At 39.7% G+C, this 16,116-nt stretch overlaps 3 protein-coding genes across 3 annotated transcripts in view; 1 reads left to right on the forward strand and 2 right to left on the reverse strand.

Annotated features, from left to right (window-relative positions):
• LOC139916884 (mth938 domain-containing protein) overlaps positions 1 to 16,116 on the forward strand; it is a 144,958-nt gene that overhangs the window by 19,575 nt on the left and 109,267 nt on the right. The window lies entirely within an intron of this gene.
• Positions 891 to 5,304, reverse strand: LOC139916876 (uncharacterized). Its single transcript, XM_071905894.2, has 3 exons — positions 5,225 to 5,304; positions 3,008 to 3,494; positions 891 to 1,937 (listed from the first exon to the last, which is right to left on the reverse strand). Exons 1-3 carry the CDS (start codon positions 5,277 to 5,279, stop codon positions 1,592 to 1,594), a joined length of 888 nt encoding a protein of 295 aa, XP_071761995.2. The 5' UTR covers positions 5,280 to 5,304; the 3' UTR covers positions 891 to 1,591.
• Positions 9,436 to 14,283, reverse strand: LOC144539395 (BTB/POZ domain-containing protein KCTD14-like). The gene is made up of 4 exons (XM_078284076.1): positions 14,200 to 14,283; positions 11,701 to 11,925; positions 10,828 to 10,962; positions 9,436 to 9,861 (listed from the first exon to the last, which is right to left on the reverse strand). The coding sequence occupies exons 1-4, from the start codon at positions 14,251 to 14,253 to the stop codon at positions 9,550 to 9,552; spliced, it is 726 nt and encodes a 241-aa protein (XP_078140202.1). The 5' UTR covers positions 14,254 to 14,283; the 3' UTR covers positions 9,436 to 9,549.

Here is a 16,116-nt window from a genome sequence, read left to right on the forward strand (position 1 = left end):
CGAGGAAAACGCGATTGGTAATGCATGACGGCCTAGCACCCTATGACGTACACGTGTTTAGACCGCTTTGACTTATTTGAAAGCTACTAGTCATTTGTCTTTTGTGTCCATGCGTGTATTCATGTAAAAAAAAGCATCAGGCGACTTATTTTAAGAAGCTTAATTCATATGTTTACACTTTAAAAAAGCCATTCCTTTTAACCTAATCAAAGGGCAAGTAGCCTAGGCATTACTATAACGCAGATGTCATAGCTCATGCATTTCTTAACACAACATTTCAGCTGTTAACCTCATTTAACCTTTATTCAAAAGTGAAACTCTGAGCCAGTATCAGCGTTTTCATTAAATGCTTTAAGGGTTTAAGTGCCTTGCTTAAGAGCACCTCAGCATGAGTTGCTGAGGGAGGGGAGCGTGTTACTCATCCACTTTCCCCGGTAGAGAGAGATTGTCACACATACTCCTCCTTACATTTGTTGTGGTAGTTACTTTACACACACCTTCAGTGCTGTGAGGTGCTGCTTGTACTACAGCTGAACTGTCAGTGTGTAAAATAAATGTCAAAGCAAATAAAAGGAGGAGTATGTGATTATTTTTCTGCAGTTTATCACTGCCAGTAGTCTGCACCTCTACTAACCTTTGATCATTCACTTCACCAGCCTGATCTTCCCAGCCATTCCAGGGATTTCAACTGGCAACCTAAGCTTATCTAACCTACTCTATGCTATAATAATAATAATAATAATAATAATAATAATAATCTTTATTTATATAGCACTTTTCGAAACACAGTTACAAAGTGTTTTACAGTCAAAATAAAAGAAAGTCCAAAGACAACAATAACTAGCCTACTAAAAGAGAAAAAGTGAAACTAAGATGGAACAATAAAAGGCAAAAACAGCATAAACCCAACATAAAAAGAGTAAGCAAGGATCCCAAACAGACTTAAAAACAGGAGAATAAAATGGTGACAAATGCAGAACAGACTATAAAAAGGCCTTCTTAAACAAGTATAATACTAATAGTAGTAATACTACAACAACTACTACTACTGCTTGCTGCTCAGGATGTTAGGAAGTTAGAAAAGCACACACTTTAAGGCACAAGCAGCATGGAGAGTAATTCTGCGATAAATAGCAGAGATGGGGACTCGAGTCACATGACTTGGAGTCAAGTCACAGTTTTAATTGCTTGAGACTTGACTTGATACATGAAGAGAAGACTTAAGACTTGACTTGGGTTCTGGTGACTCTGGACTTGACTCTGACTAGGTTTCTAAAGTCTTGACTTGAGATCTTGTGTTTGTGTAAATGACTTAGATTGAAAGTGATGAGATTTGTTCCAGCAGACGACTGAATTTAAATTCTGTTTTCTGAATTTGTATGGAATGATTGAATTTATTGAAGTTGAAACTGATTATGGAAATCAAACTCATGATGCTCTTACCAAGTTTTTATCCTATTAAAACCATATTGCATTGAAAAGTCCTAGATATTTAGTTTTCTTTAAGATATTAAATTGATACTGGACTCTTTGTTCTGACTTGACTTCTACATTTAGACTTGAGACTGACTTGGGCACCTTTGATACATAGTCAGTTAATCTGTTGAAGCTCGATGCCAGTAGCGAAGGCCTTGGCCCTCTTGCGGTCTCCCCTCCAAGTGAAGAAAGCCACCGTCAGCACCATCAGCGGCAGAGCGGCACACAGCACGAAGCGGCTGATGGGCAGCTGGACGGCGTCGGGTTCGGGGGTCGAGGAGATCGGACTCGGGTCAGAGAAAGGATTTTGAAGCACAAAGGTGGATCTGAAGTCCAGGGAGATTATGACGTCGTTTCCTGTGTTTTTGCACAGCCGACAGGTCCACTTCCTGTTGTTGTCCTCCTTCTGGAGCTCCGTAACCAGGGTGACGCTACAGCGAGAGTAGTTGATGAGGTCATACCTGGGTGGAGCAGAGAGCAGCAGAGGGACATCACACAGGCATCATTCGTCAAATGCGGAAGAAGATTAGAGCCACGTGTGAAAAATGTATTTGATCAGAACAGAAAAGTCAGAATTCTGAGAGTAGTCAGAAACGTTTTGTTTTCAGAATTCTGATTTAAATCTCAGAAATCTGGCTTTAAAGTACTCAAATAAATGTTCATATGGCCCTAATCCTCTTCTGTTAACAAACATCATAAATAAATGTTTTTACATTACATTATGTCATTTAGCAGACACTTTTGTCTAAAGCGACTTACAATAAGTATTTTTAGTAGTTTTATACATTCTGTTTATTGCTATTTTTGAGGAAATTGTTATTCAAATGCAGAGTTGGGAGTAATGTGTTAGAGTACTCAGATTACTTTTTTAACCAGTAACTTAAATTATTTAAGTTAGTTGCTCAATTCTTGTAATCTGTTAAATTACTTTTTAAAATTAGAATGTTGTTACTTTTATTTTTTCTTTCATATTGTTGATTTTTGTTGGCACAATTTTTTTTAAAGCAGGAAAAAATAAAAATGTAGCAGCAGACAATATAGGCTACTGCTAAAACAAACAAGCACATAATTCTTGATAAGCTGCGACCTGTTTGGCTCTATGAAACTTAATAGAAAAGCCTCATACAATATTGGTTACATAAAACAATGCATCCTATTAGCTCTTGAATTTTTACATACAGCGTGAGGATTTATCAGTGAAGTCCTGTGTACTGTTCATCATAGTTATCATTAATGCAACTTTGGGATCAATAGATGTAGACGATGAAAAACAGCCAATCAGGAAAGAGGGAGGATCATGAATGACATCACCAATCAATAGGAAACTGACGAACCATCACTGATCTCAATGCAGCTTTGGATAAGTAGGCTACACAAAAGTACTCTAAAACTAGTAAAAGTAACATAACTAGTCACTTTTTAAGGTAAGTAACTAATTACCTAGAAAATTAACTTTCCCCAACACTGTTCAAATGTTGCAATTATTATTTATATAGGCCTATGTATAAAAAAACAGACACAAACAGAGAACCTGCTGGACCCGGCTCCGTCCTCAGCCACCCAGCTGAGGCTGAACCCGGTGTCGGTGTACGACTTGCAGGTCCCGGCGTCGTAGTACGAGAACAGGATGCAGCCGAGAGAGAGGTTTCTCCCGGGCCTCAGGTCAGTGATGAGGCTGGGCGAGGAGATGGAGAGCAGCGACAGGTAAACGTTGGTGTTTTGGACCCGCGGCCCTCCCTCCGTCAGCCGCTGCTCACACTGGTACGAGCCGGCGTCTTCTGCCTTTAGGTCGCGGACTCGGAGAGAGCAGTCGGACGCCACGGACAGCCGGCTGGATTTGTCCGACGCCTTCTGCACCTCCCCCCCGATGACCTCCTGGCTGTACCGCACTTGGCCGCCCTTGTAGAAGATCCAGGAGCTGCAGGAGCAGTTCGGGAGAAGCATGGTGGCGCAGGGCAGCAGGACCTCACCTCCAACGGTGGAATACACAAACACAGAGTTGTCTCTGCCCCTCACACCTGGACAGACAACAGTCAGGTTTATTTGTGTAGCTCTTAAACACAGTTACAGTCTCAAAGGGCTTCAGACCCTCAGGGGAAAACTACCAGGAAAACCTAAGTAGAGTAAACAAAATGGTGGAAACAGAGTCTCACAGAGGGCGATCCTCGGTCAGAGTGAAACAGGAGCCAAGAATAGGCAAACAAAGATTTTTACTGTCCCACAGCACAGAATGACCATTATATACCTGCAGGGGGTTGAGAGGATTGTTACTACAGAAGAGGATTAGGGCCACATGTGAAAGATGTATGTGAGTCTTGACTTTAATCTCAGAATTTTGAGTTTAAAGTCAGAATTCTGAGAAACAAAAATCTGACTCAGAATTCTGACTATTCTCAGAATTCTTTTCTTGTCATTGACATAAGAAAAGTCTGAATTCTGAGAAAAAAAAGTCTTTATATAACTTTTAACTCAGAATTCTAAGTTTAGAGTCAGAATTCTGACTTTTCTTATGTCAATCTCCTCAGCAGCAACAGACACTGAATCTGTCGCTGCCTGCAGCTAAGAGTTTCAGCTAACTGCCTACATGTCAGTCAAATCAATATTTGTGAATGTGATCAACTCTCTTCCAAAGCCAGAAAACAGAGAACCAAGACTCAAACTGCTGAAGTCGTCAGGTGTGAAGTCTGGAGCTGTACCGGGACAGAACGGGAAACTGAAATGACATCGCAGGTTTAAGTCTTAGCTCTCTGGTTCCCAAGGGTGGAAGTACACTACTGTGCAAAAGCGTTAGGCACATGTAAAAAAAATTCCATAAAGCGAAGATGCTTTCAAAAATAATGAAATGAAAAGTTTCTAAATATCAAAACATTTACTATTAAGAGCAGTCTACTGACAATAATGCAGAAAACAAATAAACATCTAAGACAAAATGTATATTAAAAATCTAGGCTGCCTAAGACTTTTGCACAGTACTGTAACGAATTACATTTACTCACATTACTGTAATGGAGTAGCTTTTTTGTGTACTTGAGTATTTTTTAAAAGTCAGTAATTTTACTTTTACTTAAGTAGGTTTTTACTGAAGTATTGTAATTCCTTACATTTTAAATCACAGATTTTGTGTCTCTCCATCAGCATCAGAAACCGGACAATCATAAATTGTCCAATTATGGAGCCATTCACAGTGAGAAGAGAAATCTGGCTTTACTTTGTTTGAGCACTTTACTTTGTAATTTCCAGTTTTTCCAATTTAAAGAATCTAGTTTGAACTCTGTCCTCTCTCCTTTTAGAATCACATGGAAAAGATCACATGTAACAAAGTTCTCTTTTCTAAAAAGTAACTCAGTAACTTTTATTCTGAGTACATTTTAAATGAGCTACTTTATACTTTTACTTCAGTAGATTTTTACACCAGTACTTTTACTTCCACTTAAGTAAAATATAAAGTAACAGTAGGCTACTTCTACTCGAGTAGGAAATTCTAGTACTCTTTCCACCACTGCTGGTTTCTGGGTTTGGGAGAGGCTTGATCATACTCACAAATACTGATTGGATTATTTATAGAATAATACATACTAGACTGCATGATGAACATGGAGAAATCCTTAAATTGAGTGGTCTTGCCTACTAATATCTGTCCAGAATCAAATTGGGACCAAAAACAGGAATAGATTTGGAACCAAAACCCAAATTACATCCAAGCCAGACTGCTACAAAACAATCCTGTAGGAAAACGGGCAGACAGCACCTGTAAGAAGCAGAGTGGTGACCAGCAGGCTCATCAGGTTTTCCACGGCCATCATGCGTCTGTATTCACGTCTGTAGCTCTGTCGCCGTCTGTCTCTCTGCTGCTCCTCCGCTCTTTCTAAAAAGGTACATTTCCTGTGTTAAGTTGAACTGAACAGGACACACATCTGAACATTTATGTTTATTCTGAGCCATGTGAAGTCATTTCTTCACTGGCACATAGCTGATATTGCTCAATTAGGTGCTACCAAATACTGTGCATTGCTCTTATATAGTAAGTTAAATGTACAGCTCATACTTATAGCGTACACAAATACAATATAACAAGACAGACAGCTTAGGATTCAGGATTTAATTAATGCAAGGCAATTAGCAAGTTATCTTCCTCTTCATAGACCTCTGCCACTATCAATATGTTTCATTCAGTACAGGTGAACAGTATGCATTACATCCTATATAATATAATAATGTATTACACAACCTATTACCTAGGATTCAAGAAAATAGAACATCTGACATATTGCAAGGCAAAATATCACCTGAATTATACAATTTTTGCCTTTTATTTATGTATTTATACTGACTGATTGTGTGATTGTAAGATTTTTCCCCCCGGTAATGTGTGTATGATGTGTTATCTAAAGGACTGATTGTATGATTGTACATGTATGCGATTGTATTTTTATTTTTTTTTACCCATAATGCTCGATGTGTGATGTAATGTTTCTGTTTCTGGTTTTATGCCACTGACTGACATTTTAAAATATAAACTGTCAGTCCTAATTTTAACATCAATATAAATAAATGACTGACATATTACTGACATCTTTAAAATAATCACATTAACAAAGTGTTTTATGACTGTATTTTATCACTTCACTGCAAAGAAATGCATACATACTGTGCATACACTCTACTTGTAATTGAAACAAATGAAATAAATGAAAAATCAAGACCAAGTGAAAACACAAAAAAAACCCAACCATATTAACTGTTGTTTTTGTCTCACTTCTAACTTGAGACTTGGTTAACAGTAAACCAAAATGTGAGATGTAAAGTGCAACGTTGTTCATTTTGAGTGTTGAGAGGAAGTGTGACATTTTGTGGTCGTAGCCTGCATGTCCATACCAGCCGTTTCCTTGAACCAAGGCAGGAAACACTTTTGGCTTAATTTTGCGGTCGCTGTCAAGTAGCAAAATTCACATTTCAAGACGTTTATTTTAAATTATTTTAACAGGCAGTCCCATTAAAATAAAAATGTACCTAAGCAACAAAACACTGAAAATCACATGAAAAGGCAAGTGCAATGTTAAATTTCTCTACATGAGCGCCCAAAACGCAGAAGTTAAGTAGTCCAACAGAAAAACTGATTTAATATTAAAATGTAACCCGCAAATAAAGTCTGTTACCTGCCAAAATGTCACAGCAAAAAAGCTTTACCAGCATCTCACTGGCTTTAGGAGGAGAAAACTAAACTAAATGACAAAAAGTAACAAGATTGAGTACATGGATTTTCCATTTCAGGGGATCACACACTTGTGATGTTTTACATTTATTTATAACTACTGTAGTTATAAATTACACCTCCCTTTAACAGACCTTTAGAGGTTTAAAGGTTTCCATGCTGTCAGCCACTGAGATGTGAAAGGCTTGTGAGGAATATCTACTTGTACTTTTGATAATTGATTATATTTAATGGAAATGCTAGGGGTAGACAGATATATCAGTTTGCCGATATATGCAGTCAATATTTTCCTTCGGCATGTCGTCCACTGCCAATATGATGGAGGTTCCACCCTGAAAAACTGCAATGAAATTGTCTTTGCACATTCTGTTTCTTAAAAGTTAATTCCTCATTTGAAGGCCTAATGTATCCCAGAGTTTCCTCTATCGTTGAATATGTGTGGTGGGTCACTCTGCTTTAAACAGCTGCTAACACTAACAGAATTGCATCAGTCTGGGTTTCAATGGAGAGTTTTAGTGTCCCATGATGATCTAAATGCTTCAGAGGCTTTTCACCCTGACGAGAAGAACAATTCTGTGGGGAAAAAGTGAATACTTTTTTTTTGACACAAAAATGATTTTTTTACATTGGACTTTAACTTTTTCCTGAGTCAATTCATATCAGGGCACTTCTACTTTTACTTAACCATGTCTGCTTCTTTCACCTCAGCATGTTATTTCACATTTACCTGCTGACTCAGCTCTTATCCAGACTGACTGGCAGTGAGTGAGCAGGTTGGAGGTTCACTGCCTTGCTCAAGGACACTTCGACAGGACACATGGCTGCTAACGAACACATGCTGGTTGTTACCACGGCTCCGGTCTGTGACCTTTCATCCTTGGGACAGTCTCTACCCTCCGGGTCGTCCCGCCACCCTGTGCGATGATATTTTTCTGCCCCTCTGTTCAGACAGGAAGCGGTGTGACGGGGGCAGAGAGGCTCGACGGAGCTGTGATACCTCCGGCTGCTCTGTGGTGAACACCAGGGCTGCTGCTCCGCCTTCTGTTAAGTCACTGTGCTCAGGTTAGGATTCATGACATTTGTGACCTTTTGTTTCCGTTCATCTGTGTTGTGTGTCATTCACCGTTGTGTATAATATGCATGTGTGTATAATATACCGTTTCCCTTGAAAACTTAATTTCCCCTGGCACGGTAAATATTATGGAATTGTATTCTACTGCAAATTTTTTAACTAGTTGGTCAAGAACAGAACTTGTCATGGAGTTTAAAAATCAAGGCATTTCTAAACTGTTTTTCAGCACTTATCTAACCAATATGATGAAGCAACATGAGTGGGAAAAAAAGTGCATTTTCTTATTTTATGACTGGGCAGTTGATTGTTTATTGCAAAGTAATAGGTTTACAGCCCAATAGCAATAAAATACTCATTTTAACTTCCATTACACAGGTTATGAAAGGATATTCATGTTTATAAGCCACTAAAAATAACTATTATAGGCCTATAGTTATTTGTTTCAAGAAAAAAACAGTACTTCAAAACAATACTTCAGTGTCTTGTGTCTCTAACTGCATACCTGTGATATTCATTATGTACAAATGCTTTGCTGACCCCTTGTGTCTACAGTAGCTTGTATTTGAAAATCAAGATATAAAACCCTACATTTACAGAAATGTATGAACAATGCAGTTTTATTAAAAAAAAAAAAAAAACTATTTGACATTGCAGCAACTTGGTCACATTAGACCGTCTATTTTGTCAAAATACCGTCAATCATTATTCAAACGTACATCGAATTCATACACAATTGTCTCTCCCTCTCAGTCTCACACACACACACGCAGAGAAATGCATGTCTGATACTTTTTCATTGTGCATAACTTTGTGTGTGTTTTACATATCTGTTTTGTAGAATATTACAATATATTATTATATAACTCAGAAGTTCAGCAGCAGTCAACCTCCAGGGGCATCTTTTCGTAAATTTATTGGGATCATTTTTAGACAGTTTTCAAGATGGGATTAAGTGAGTGATGAGGACTACAGGAACCTGGAGAGGTAAATATCGGCTCCTGCAGAGACATGTGTGCTAAAGCCTAAAAATATAGTGCCAAACTGAAATATCACTTTAACTATCTACTAATATAGAATAATAAATAAAAAAAAAATAAAAAAAAAGAAATTTGACCGTCTTTGTTTATGTATGTGTAATCTCTCTGTGATTTCCAAATGAAATTACGATTAAAAACAAAAAGTTGGGTGAATAGCTCAAATTGGTGGCCGACCGTTCATCAAACTCCTATAGAGGCATGTGTGCTTAAAAGTAAAAATGTCATACAATAGAGAACTATCACTTTGAAACCAAGACTGGAAGTAACAAATTATATTTACTTTATATTATTTACTTTACTTTATTTACTCTCATTACTGTAATTGAGGAGCTTAATTGTTGCTTTTTGCATGGGAAAGGTCAATGTCAAAAAGGTCAAAAAGGTCAAAAAAGGTCAAAAAAGGTCAAAAAAAAGAAAAGTAACTTTGTAACATTTACACAGAGTAAGTTATAAATGAGATATTTTTACACCAGTGAAGGGTCAGTCAGCAGATGAAGAAGAGTAATCTGTCTTTACTTTGTTAATACATTTTATTTTGTAAATGCTTTTTTAATTAAAATAACTAGTTTGAACTCTCTGTCCTCTCATCAATTTAGCGTTGCATGGGAACAATCCTATATAAAAATATTCTCTTTACTCTCTAACTTTTACATGAGCTGCTTTTTACTTTCACTTAAGTAGATTTTTACACCAGTAACCACCTTCTACTTCAGCAAAAATTTAATTACAGTACTAGTACTTCTATTCCTCCATCACCACCAGGAGAATATGAGTTTGTAGAAGAAGTCGTAGCTCTTGAACAGGAAGCCCTTGTCGGTGCTGTGCGGCTGGACGCTCACCCTGTAGCCCTGACTCTCGATGTCCATCCTGATGCAGTCCAGCAGGTCTTTGACGGAGGGAACGGCCTTCCAGGGGCCGAAGATCACCACCGACTCCTTATCCGCCTCCAGGCTGCTGATGGCGTCGTCATAGAGACGTAAATCCTCCTCCGTCCGCAGCACGCAGATCATGATGGTGGAGTGGCGGGCGGCGATGGCCTCCGCTCTGGCGATGCGAATCAGCACCTGGAAATGATTTAGTGGCGGTTGAGGTTGTAAGTATACAGGTGAGGTGGAGCGAGGAGGCTTTACTGTGTTCATTCCCTCCGACACGCTGACACACAGAGAAACACCATCAACAAGTCACAGTAGTGACCAAGTCCATTAGTTTCCTACAGAGCTGAGCGACCAGGGAAACTCAGCTGATGTGCGGACGCTCAACAAGCTTATTGGCTGAAAATCACAGTCATCGACCAATCAGATTTCTTTCCTCATTTCTCAACCGATGTGATTTAGTTTCATGAACAGTAGTTCTGCCTGACAAGTGTAAATTGGAGAAGTTGATTCCAGTCATTCAAAGCTTCCCAGTTCTCCATAACTTTTACTTGATAAACTCCAGGAATAAACGTCTCTAAAACCATGCTTGGAGAACGGTTGCATCAATCTTTTGGTACTAGTAGTGGTTGCTAAGGTGTTTCTAGGTGATTGCTAGAGTGTTACTAAGTGGTTGCTAGGGTGTTACAATCGGGCACAGGCTCATGGCCCAAGAGCTCAGGGGGGCCCCTAAGCCAGAGCCTGATACATGATGATGCTGTCACTAACTTTACATTTACAGCCCTGCAGTTGAAGGGCTTACTCATTTATATCAACACCAAAGCCCCAAAATTCCCCCTATAATAACCTAAACATTTGTTTTGAAGGTGTCAACATGGCACTGTCACAGTGAGGGTTTACAAAGACCCCAAAATGTTGTTTTTCACTCCTGATCGGTCAGAATAGGGCCTGCTGAGTCATATACCATGCAACTACTGTGTGGCCATACAGTAGATTTTGGGGCAATGCAGGCAATAATAAAACAAAAACAAAAAAAAACTAATGGATTACCACTTTAATGCTTTTCTGAAATGTAGCTGATTTTTGTTTACACTAGCGGTTGTTTGCCTCATGATGACAGACTGCATGTCAGTATTTTTGTGCTCGAGCGTCTCCCACCTCAATGTTTTCTTTGTAGTGAGGAACTCTGGAGAGGAACTGCTGCCGTCCCACCGACTCCCCGAAAAACTGAGGGGTTTCCTCCAGCTGTTTGACCAGAGGTTTGATGTTATAGTGGACCGCCTCCCTGTGAACCTGCAGCAACACACACACACATTAGCATTACTATGACAAATTTGTTTGATCACAAATTTCTTGTGCAATTGATCATTATTACACTGGTTGTCTATGGGAAGCCCTTCCACTAAATTGATTTTAATGTATGCATGAATTGTTATTTCACTATTTATAATAGCTGCTGCTATTTCATCATCCTGGGTTTCAATGGAGAGTTTTAGTGTCCCATGAGGGTCTAAATGCTGTTTCAGAGGCTCTTCTACTCTGACAAGACTAAAATTCTGGAGTAAAAACTGAGTAATTCTGATCTTTGGGGATTTTTTTGGCATGAAAATTTTAAGAATATCAGCACAAAATAATTGCTATTAGCACCTTCAATCCTAAAATATCAGTACTGGCCTCATCAGTCGAACCCTAATTCACAGCTCGAGCTGCCCAGTAACCAGAGTCTTATACTGTCGGCCACTGAGCAGCTCTACTGAGCAGCGCTACTGAGCAGCGCTACTGAGCAGCTCCACTGAGCAGCTCCACTGAGCAGCTCCACTGAGCAGTCGGGGGTCCAGTGCCTTGCTCAAGGGCACATCAACAGCTACTGATGGAGGAAAGAGCGTTACTCATTCACTTCCCCCTCACAGGTTTTCTCAGCTGGGAAACAAACCAGTAATCCTCCAGTCTGCTTCTCGTCTGGGTTCCTGTCTGAAACAGTTTGAACCCCTGGAGCGTCCCTGAGGAAAGCAGCTGGAACTCGACACACACCTCCTGGATGTTCTCGGTGGGCGGGCGATCTGTGCGCAGGAACTCCAGGACGGCCCCGAAGTGCGAGCCGTCTCGGTCGATGAAGTAGCGTCCCTCGGCGTCGGTGCGAAGCTTGGGCTGGCCGCAGAACAGTTCGGCCAGCTTGGAGTCGGGGTGCTTCCTGAGCGTGCTCAGAGACGTGCTGAACAGGTGGCCGCCGATGTTCAGCTGCACAACAGGGGAGTGCTGAGGACAAAATTCAGTCATTTATTTAAACTTCACTTAATGAGATTACCCACTGAGATTACGAATCTCTTTTTTCAAGAGAGAGCCGGACAAGGCAGCAGCAGCCTCAAGACAACAGACAGATACGAGTTCCTATAATTACTGAAGTTGCCTCCTTTATTGTACCATATTCATCTGTATTGTAGCTTATTTTATCCTGTACTATTGTAATATGCTTTGGCAACACTCAGTACTACCTGATTCATGCCAATAAAGCGTTCTCTGAATCTGACAAACAGAAATGTTGCAGGCAAGAAAAATACAAGAATGTACAAAAGTAAAATGTAATTGAAATCGCACAAGAGGGTGAGCGATGTAAAAGTTTGTGTATAATCGCTCAAAATGGCAGTAGTCCTATACAAAATCTGGAGCCAATAGGCCAATTTAGATTGGGCTGCAACAGAGAAGAGTGTCCTATCCCCCCGTAATGGAGATGCTGTAGGTGTCAGGTGGTTTGGTCACTTCTCCTCTCACAGGAAGAGACAAATCAAAACTTCAGAGTGATCTGTCGGTCTCCGTCCAGAGAAAGCTGGACTCAGCAACGTTAGATCTTCTCCTCTCTCGTCTCTTTGGTTTCCTTTGGTATAAAACATCACAGACCGGCCGGGTGGTAAACATGAGCGAGCTGTGAGCAGTTTACTGACGTCATGTTGCAAGATTTCTGGGTATTGAAGTTCAGATTTTTCAAACAGTTACCTCTCGCTGCCATTTGGAGCCGCAAACATGAGCAGCTTTAAAGTGTCCTACAACCTGCCTACAGCCTGCGTCCTCAGATTTGGTTCAAAACTTTAATTTAGCCTCAACCACCACTGCACCAACATCACATTATCTCTATGAACTGGAATTTAACCAAACTCAGCAAACAGCAGCCTGCACCAATATTAAAAACCAATAAAGTTGAGATGACGTCTGTAGTCATCCGTAGCTGCTACCTGTATCTTTTTGTGAAGTTCAAACCAGTTCCCCAATTTGTTTTAATATGAATTATTACCATGCCATAATATCATGTGCTTGTGTGGATTGACATTGAACTTGGCTGACTCCTGCACATCGACATCTGTCAAATCCTTGCTGGGAAAGGTTAGACAGGCCTAAAGAAGTTTCTACTACGCATAAATCAGTGTAGTGGTTTGGAGGATATCTGTCCCTGGTCACCGTGTCATTTCATATCCAAAGAAAAAATATATGTTAAAAATAATGTCTCTATCTGAACTCTTCCTCAGCTCACAGTATGTCCCGGCAGCAGGAAGGGCGTCAGCGTCAGCCTCCCACACACTGGTTTACTCAGGCTGATAAGACCACAAGCTCCAGCTGTCTATCACAAAACCAGTGATGCCTGCTTCAGTCCTGCACCGCCCAGGTTACAGCAGCACGCCTCGCTGTTAAAGGACAGCAGGTAACGAAATGCTCACACTTTTACACACTGGATCGTCTATGTTAAACGTACGAGTCGTTACTTTCTACCATAATGGATATATAGTGTTTTGTAATTGTTTTTTATGTGTTGCTGAAAACTTGACACATCCTTTTTGAGAGTGTGGATGTACATAATGAATAATAAATAGGCTACATAGTGATAGGTGATGATAGGTAAATGGTAAACATATCTAAGATATAAACTACATTTGGGGATTATCGTGTAGCAACAAATAGGCTATAAACAAAGATTAAATACATTTTCAGTGATGTTTTAGGTTTTGAATAGACCAAATTTCAAGTAGGCTAACTTACACCATTTTGATGTACAGACTATGACTAGAAAGATTTACGTAGTATTTTTTAAAAATCTGATCATCTTTAAAAGTCAGATAAATATTTCACAAATAACACAAATCTGCAGTTATGGGCATGAGGTGCAGAAAGTGTGGACTCAAACCTCTGCTGCAGTCTTTCAGTAGACAAAACTCTGGAGAGTTTCCTGGAAGCTGGATTTCAATTTCGTGTGAAACAAGTCACCTGTAAAACCAGTTTAAACTGGAAAACAAACAGTCCAAGCCCTTCACACCACCACGGGCAAGAAGTAGAAAACAACTGGTGTGAATAATTATGATTTCCCATAGAGGCAAGCGGAAAAAATCTAGTCTTAATTGAATTCGTTCTCACTGGAGTCTAGTCTAGTCTGCGCTTCCATCCACCTGCTGTCCGGATGATGAGAGTTAAAGGTGAAAAGTTTTGTTTACATTTTTGCGTTAATATTCTGAACCGGTCCGTCATGTTAAAGATATTTTTCCTTACCGGCACGGCGGGTGAAGACTGTTTGCCAGGCGACTTGTAGTCCGGCAGACTCATCTTGTCTCCGGTGTGTGTGTGTGTGTGTGTGTGTGTGTGTGTTCAACAGTCGGTGTTCAGGTGAGATCTGCACTACTGAGCAGGTAGGAGGCAGGGGGCGTGGCCTAACCCGGACGTGGTGCTTGCTGGGAACGGTGGGTGTCGTCAAAGATTGTATGTGGATTAGGTGAATCACTCAATAGTAAAAACCTGGCCCGGCTCCTGCATAGCCTACAACAGTGCATTTTTTTCCTCAGGCACAGAAGAGCTAGATATGAAAATTATTAAAGGTGCTATGTGTAGTATTTTTAAAGATCAATATATCGTTGTCAAATTTGGTATAATTACCGTAGGCTAAACAAATGAGACCATGGTCAAGAAAATCACTGGTAGCCTCACAGTAGTAGGCTATTGTTAGTGCCGGTGTTTCTCCAAATTCAGACCACATTTCCCATAAACCCCGTTGTTTCCTGTCACAAACAGCCTCGTTGGCCTCCCTGGCCTCGCTCTGGGTGCGTTTGTTTTCTCTTTGGCTTTACTGAAGACAATAAACATTTTGGAAGTCATTTTTTCCATCGGTCTGTCACTCATTCTACCTCTGAAACCCTCAACCACTTTTGTGTGTTTGCTGCCATCTTAAAAACGTGCTATTGCAATTGCAAATAGTAGATTGCCAATCTACTATTGGCTGATCTTTAGTGCCAGGTGATGTCACCCTCTATAGAGTGCAACAGGTGGTGACGTCACCTGGAAGAGCGGTAGAGGCTGTTTGTGGTAATTGTACTAATGTCTCAAAATGTATGCAGTGATTCATTGATGGTAAAATGATACAAAAAGCACCTTTAATGATAAAATTAGCATAGCCATAGCTTTGTCTCTGCCTCACACATTATGCTATTCCCAAAAACTATTCATCCCCATTACATAATCTTTCTAGTTTTGGGTGAAACATTACAGACTAGTCCGCTTTACGTTGTGATGGCATTTGTGGTTCCAAGAAATAGGGACAGAGTGAGAGCTCTTACTCCCTCCTCCTCTCTGGTAGGTGTCACGTTACTCTGCTGTCCCATTCAGTAAAGTAATCTTATTATCAGAGCAATTATGCAGCAGTCTGAGTCATTTATACCTTGTGTAAATAATATGGCAATAGAATATTCTTACATAACGGTTGCAGACGCATGTGTAGGCCTATTGTCTGAGCGTTTTTTCTCCAAGTGTGCATACATAAAAAGGGATAAATAAACCATATCTACGAATTACACTGTTAGAAGAAAGCTTACATTTTGTATAGAAATCTATATTTACACATTCAATTTGCAAATCAGTGTGGTTTGTTTGGAGGATTCAGCTAGGGGCATGACAGTCTATAGATCTTTCCATGCAGTAAACAAAAAAGATGATCTATTAATATCAAACTTAATATCCATTGCATGACATCAAACCATAGAAACTAAGCCACTATTTCCCCACTGAAGTAATATTTGGATACTTAAACTGACTGATGAAACGCCCAAACTTTTCCATGACCATTTTAAAATTTCCATGACTAAAGTTTAATGACTGAATTAAAAAGTATCAACTAAAACATTAAGCATTAGTTTGTTTTTCACTCACAAAAACAATCAGATTTTAACTGTCAGCAACCAACTATATTTTCCTCCGACAGGCAGCCAGCCACAGCTTTTTGTGATGTTTATCAGTACAAGAAAAAAATACCAATATCATTAACTTGACAAATAAAACGTCATGAATTCTCTAAAACTTGTCCCCTTTTTAATTTTTCATAACTTCTCCAGGCCTGGAAAATTCTATTTTTTAAATTCGATGACTTATCCAGGAGTGTGGGAACCCCATTTACTAGAAAAATGCTTTTCAAACAAAACT

The sequence above is a fragment of the Centroberyx gerrardi genome, chromosome 6 (genome assembly GCF_048128805.1).
Source record: "Centroberyx gerrardi isolate f3 chromosome 6, fCenGer3.hap1.cur.20231027, whole genome shotgun sequence".
NCBI lineage: Eukaryota > Metazoa > Chordata > Actinopteri > Beryciformes > Berycidae > Centroberyx > Centroberyx gerrardi.

Bases quoted from the DNA above. Each gene is read 5' to 3' on its own strand.
- LOC139916876 (XM_071905894.2), bottom strand. From the start codon at position 5,279: ATGATGGCCGTGGAAAACCTGATGAGCCTGCTGGTCACCACTCTGCTT. The intron at 3,495-5,224 runs GTGCTGTCTGCC...TTGTCTGTCCAG, and splicing joins CACCACTCTGCTTCTTACAG to GTGTGAGGGGCAGAGACAAC. The intron at 1,938-3,007 runs GTTCTCTGTTTG...TGCTCCACCCAG, and splicing joins GACGGAGCCGGGTCCAGCAG to GTATGACCTCATCAACTACT.
- LOC144539395 (XM_078284076.1), bottom strand. From the start codon at position 14,253: ATGAGTCTGCCGGACTACAAGTCGCCTGGCAAACAGTCTTCACCCGCC. The intron at 10,963-11,700 runs GTGTGTGTCGAG...GTGTTGCTGCAG, and splicing joins CCACCGAGAACATCCAGGAG to GTTCACAGGGAGGCGGTCCA. The intron at 9,862-10,827 runs GTGGGAGACGCT...AATCATTTCCAG, and splicing joins ACTACAAAGAAAACATTGAG to GTGCTGATTCGCATCGCCAG.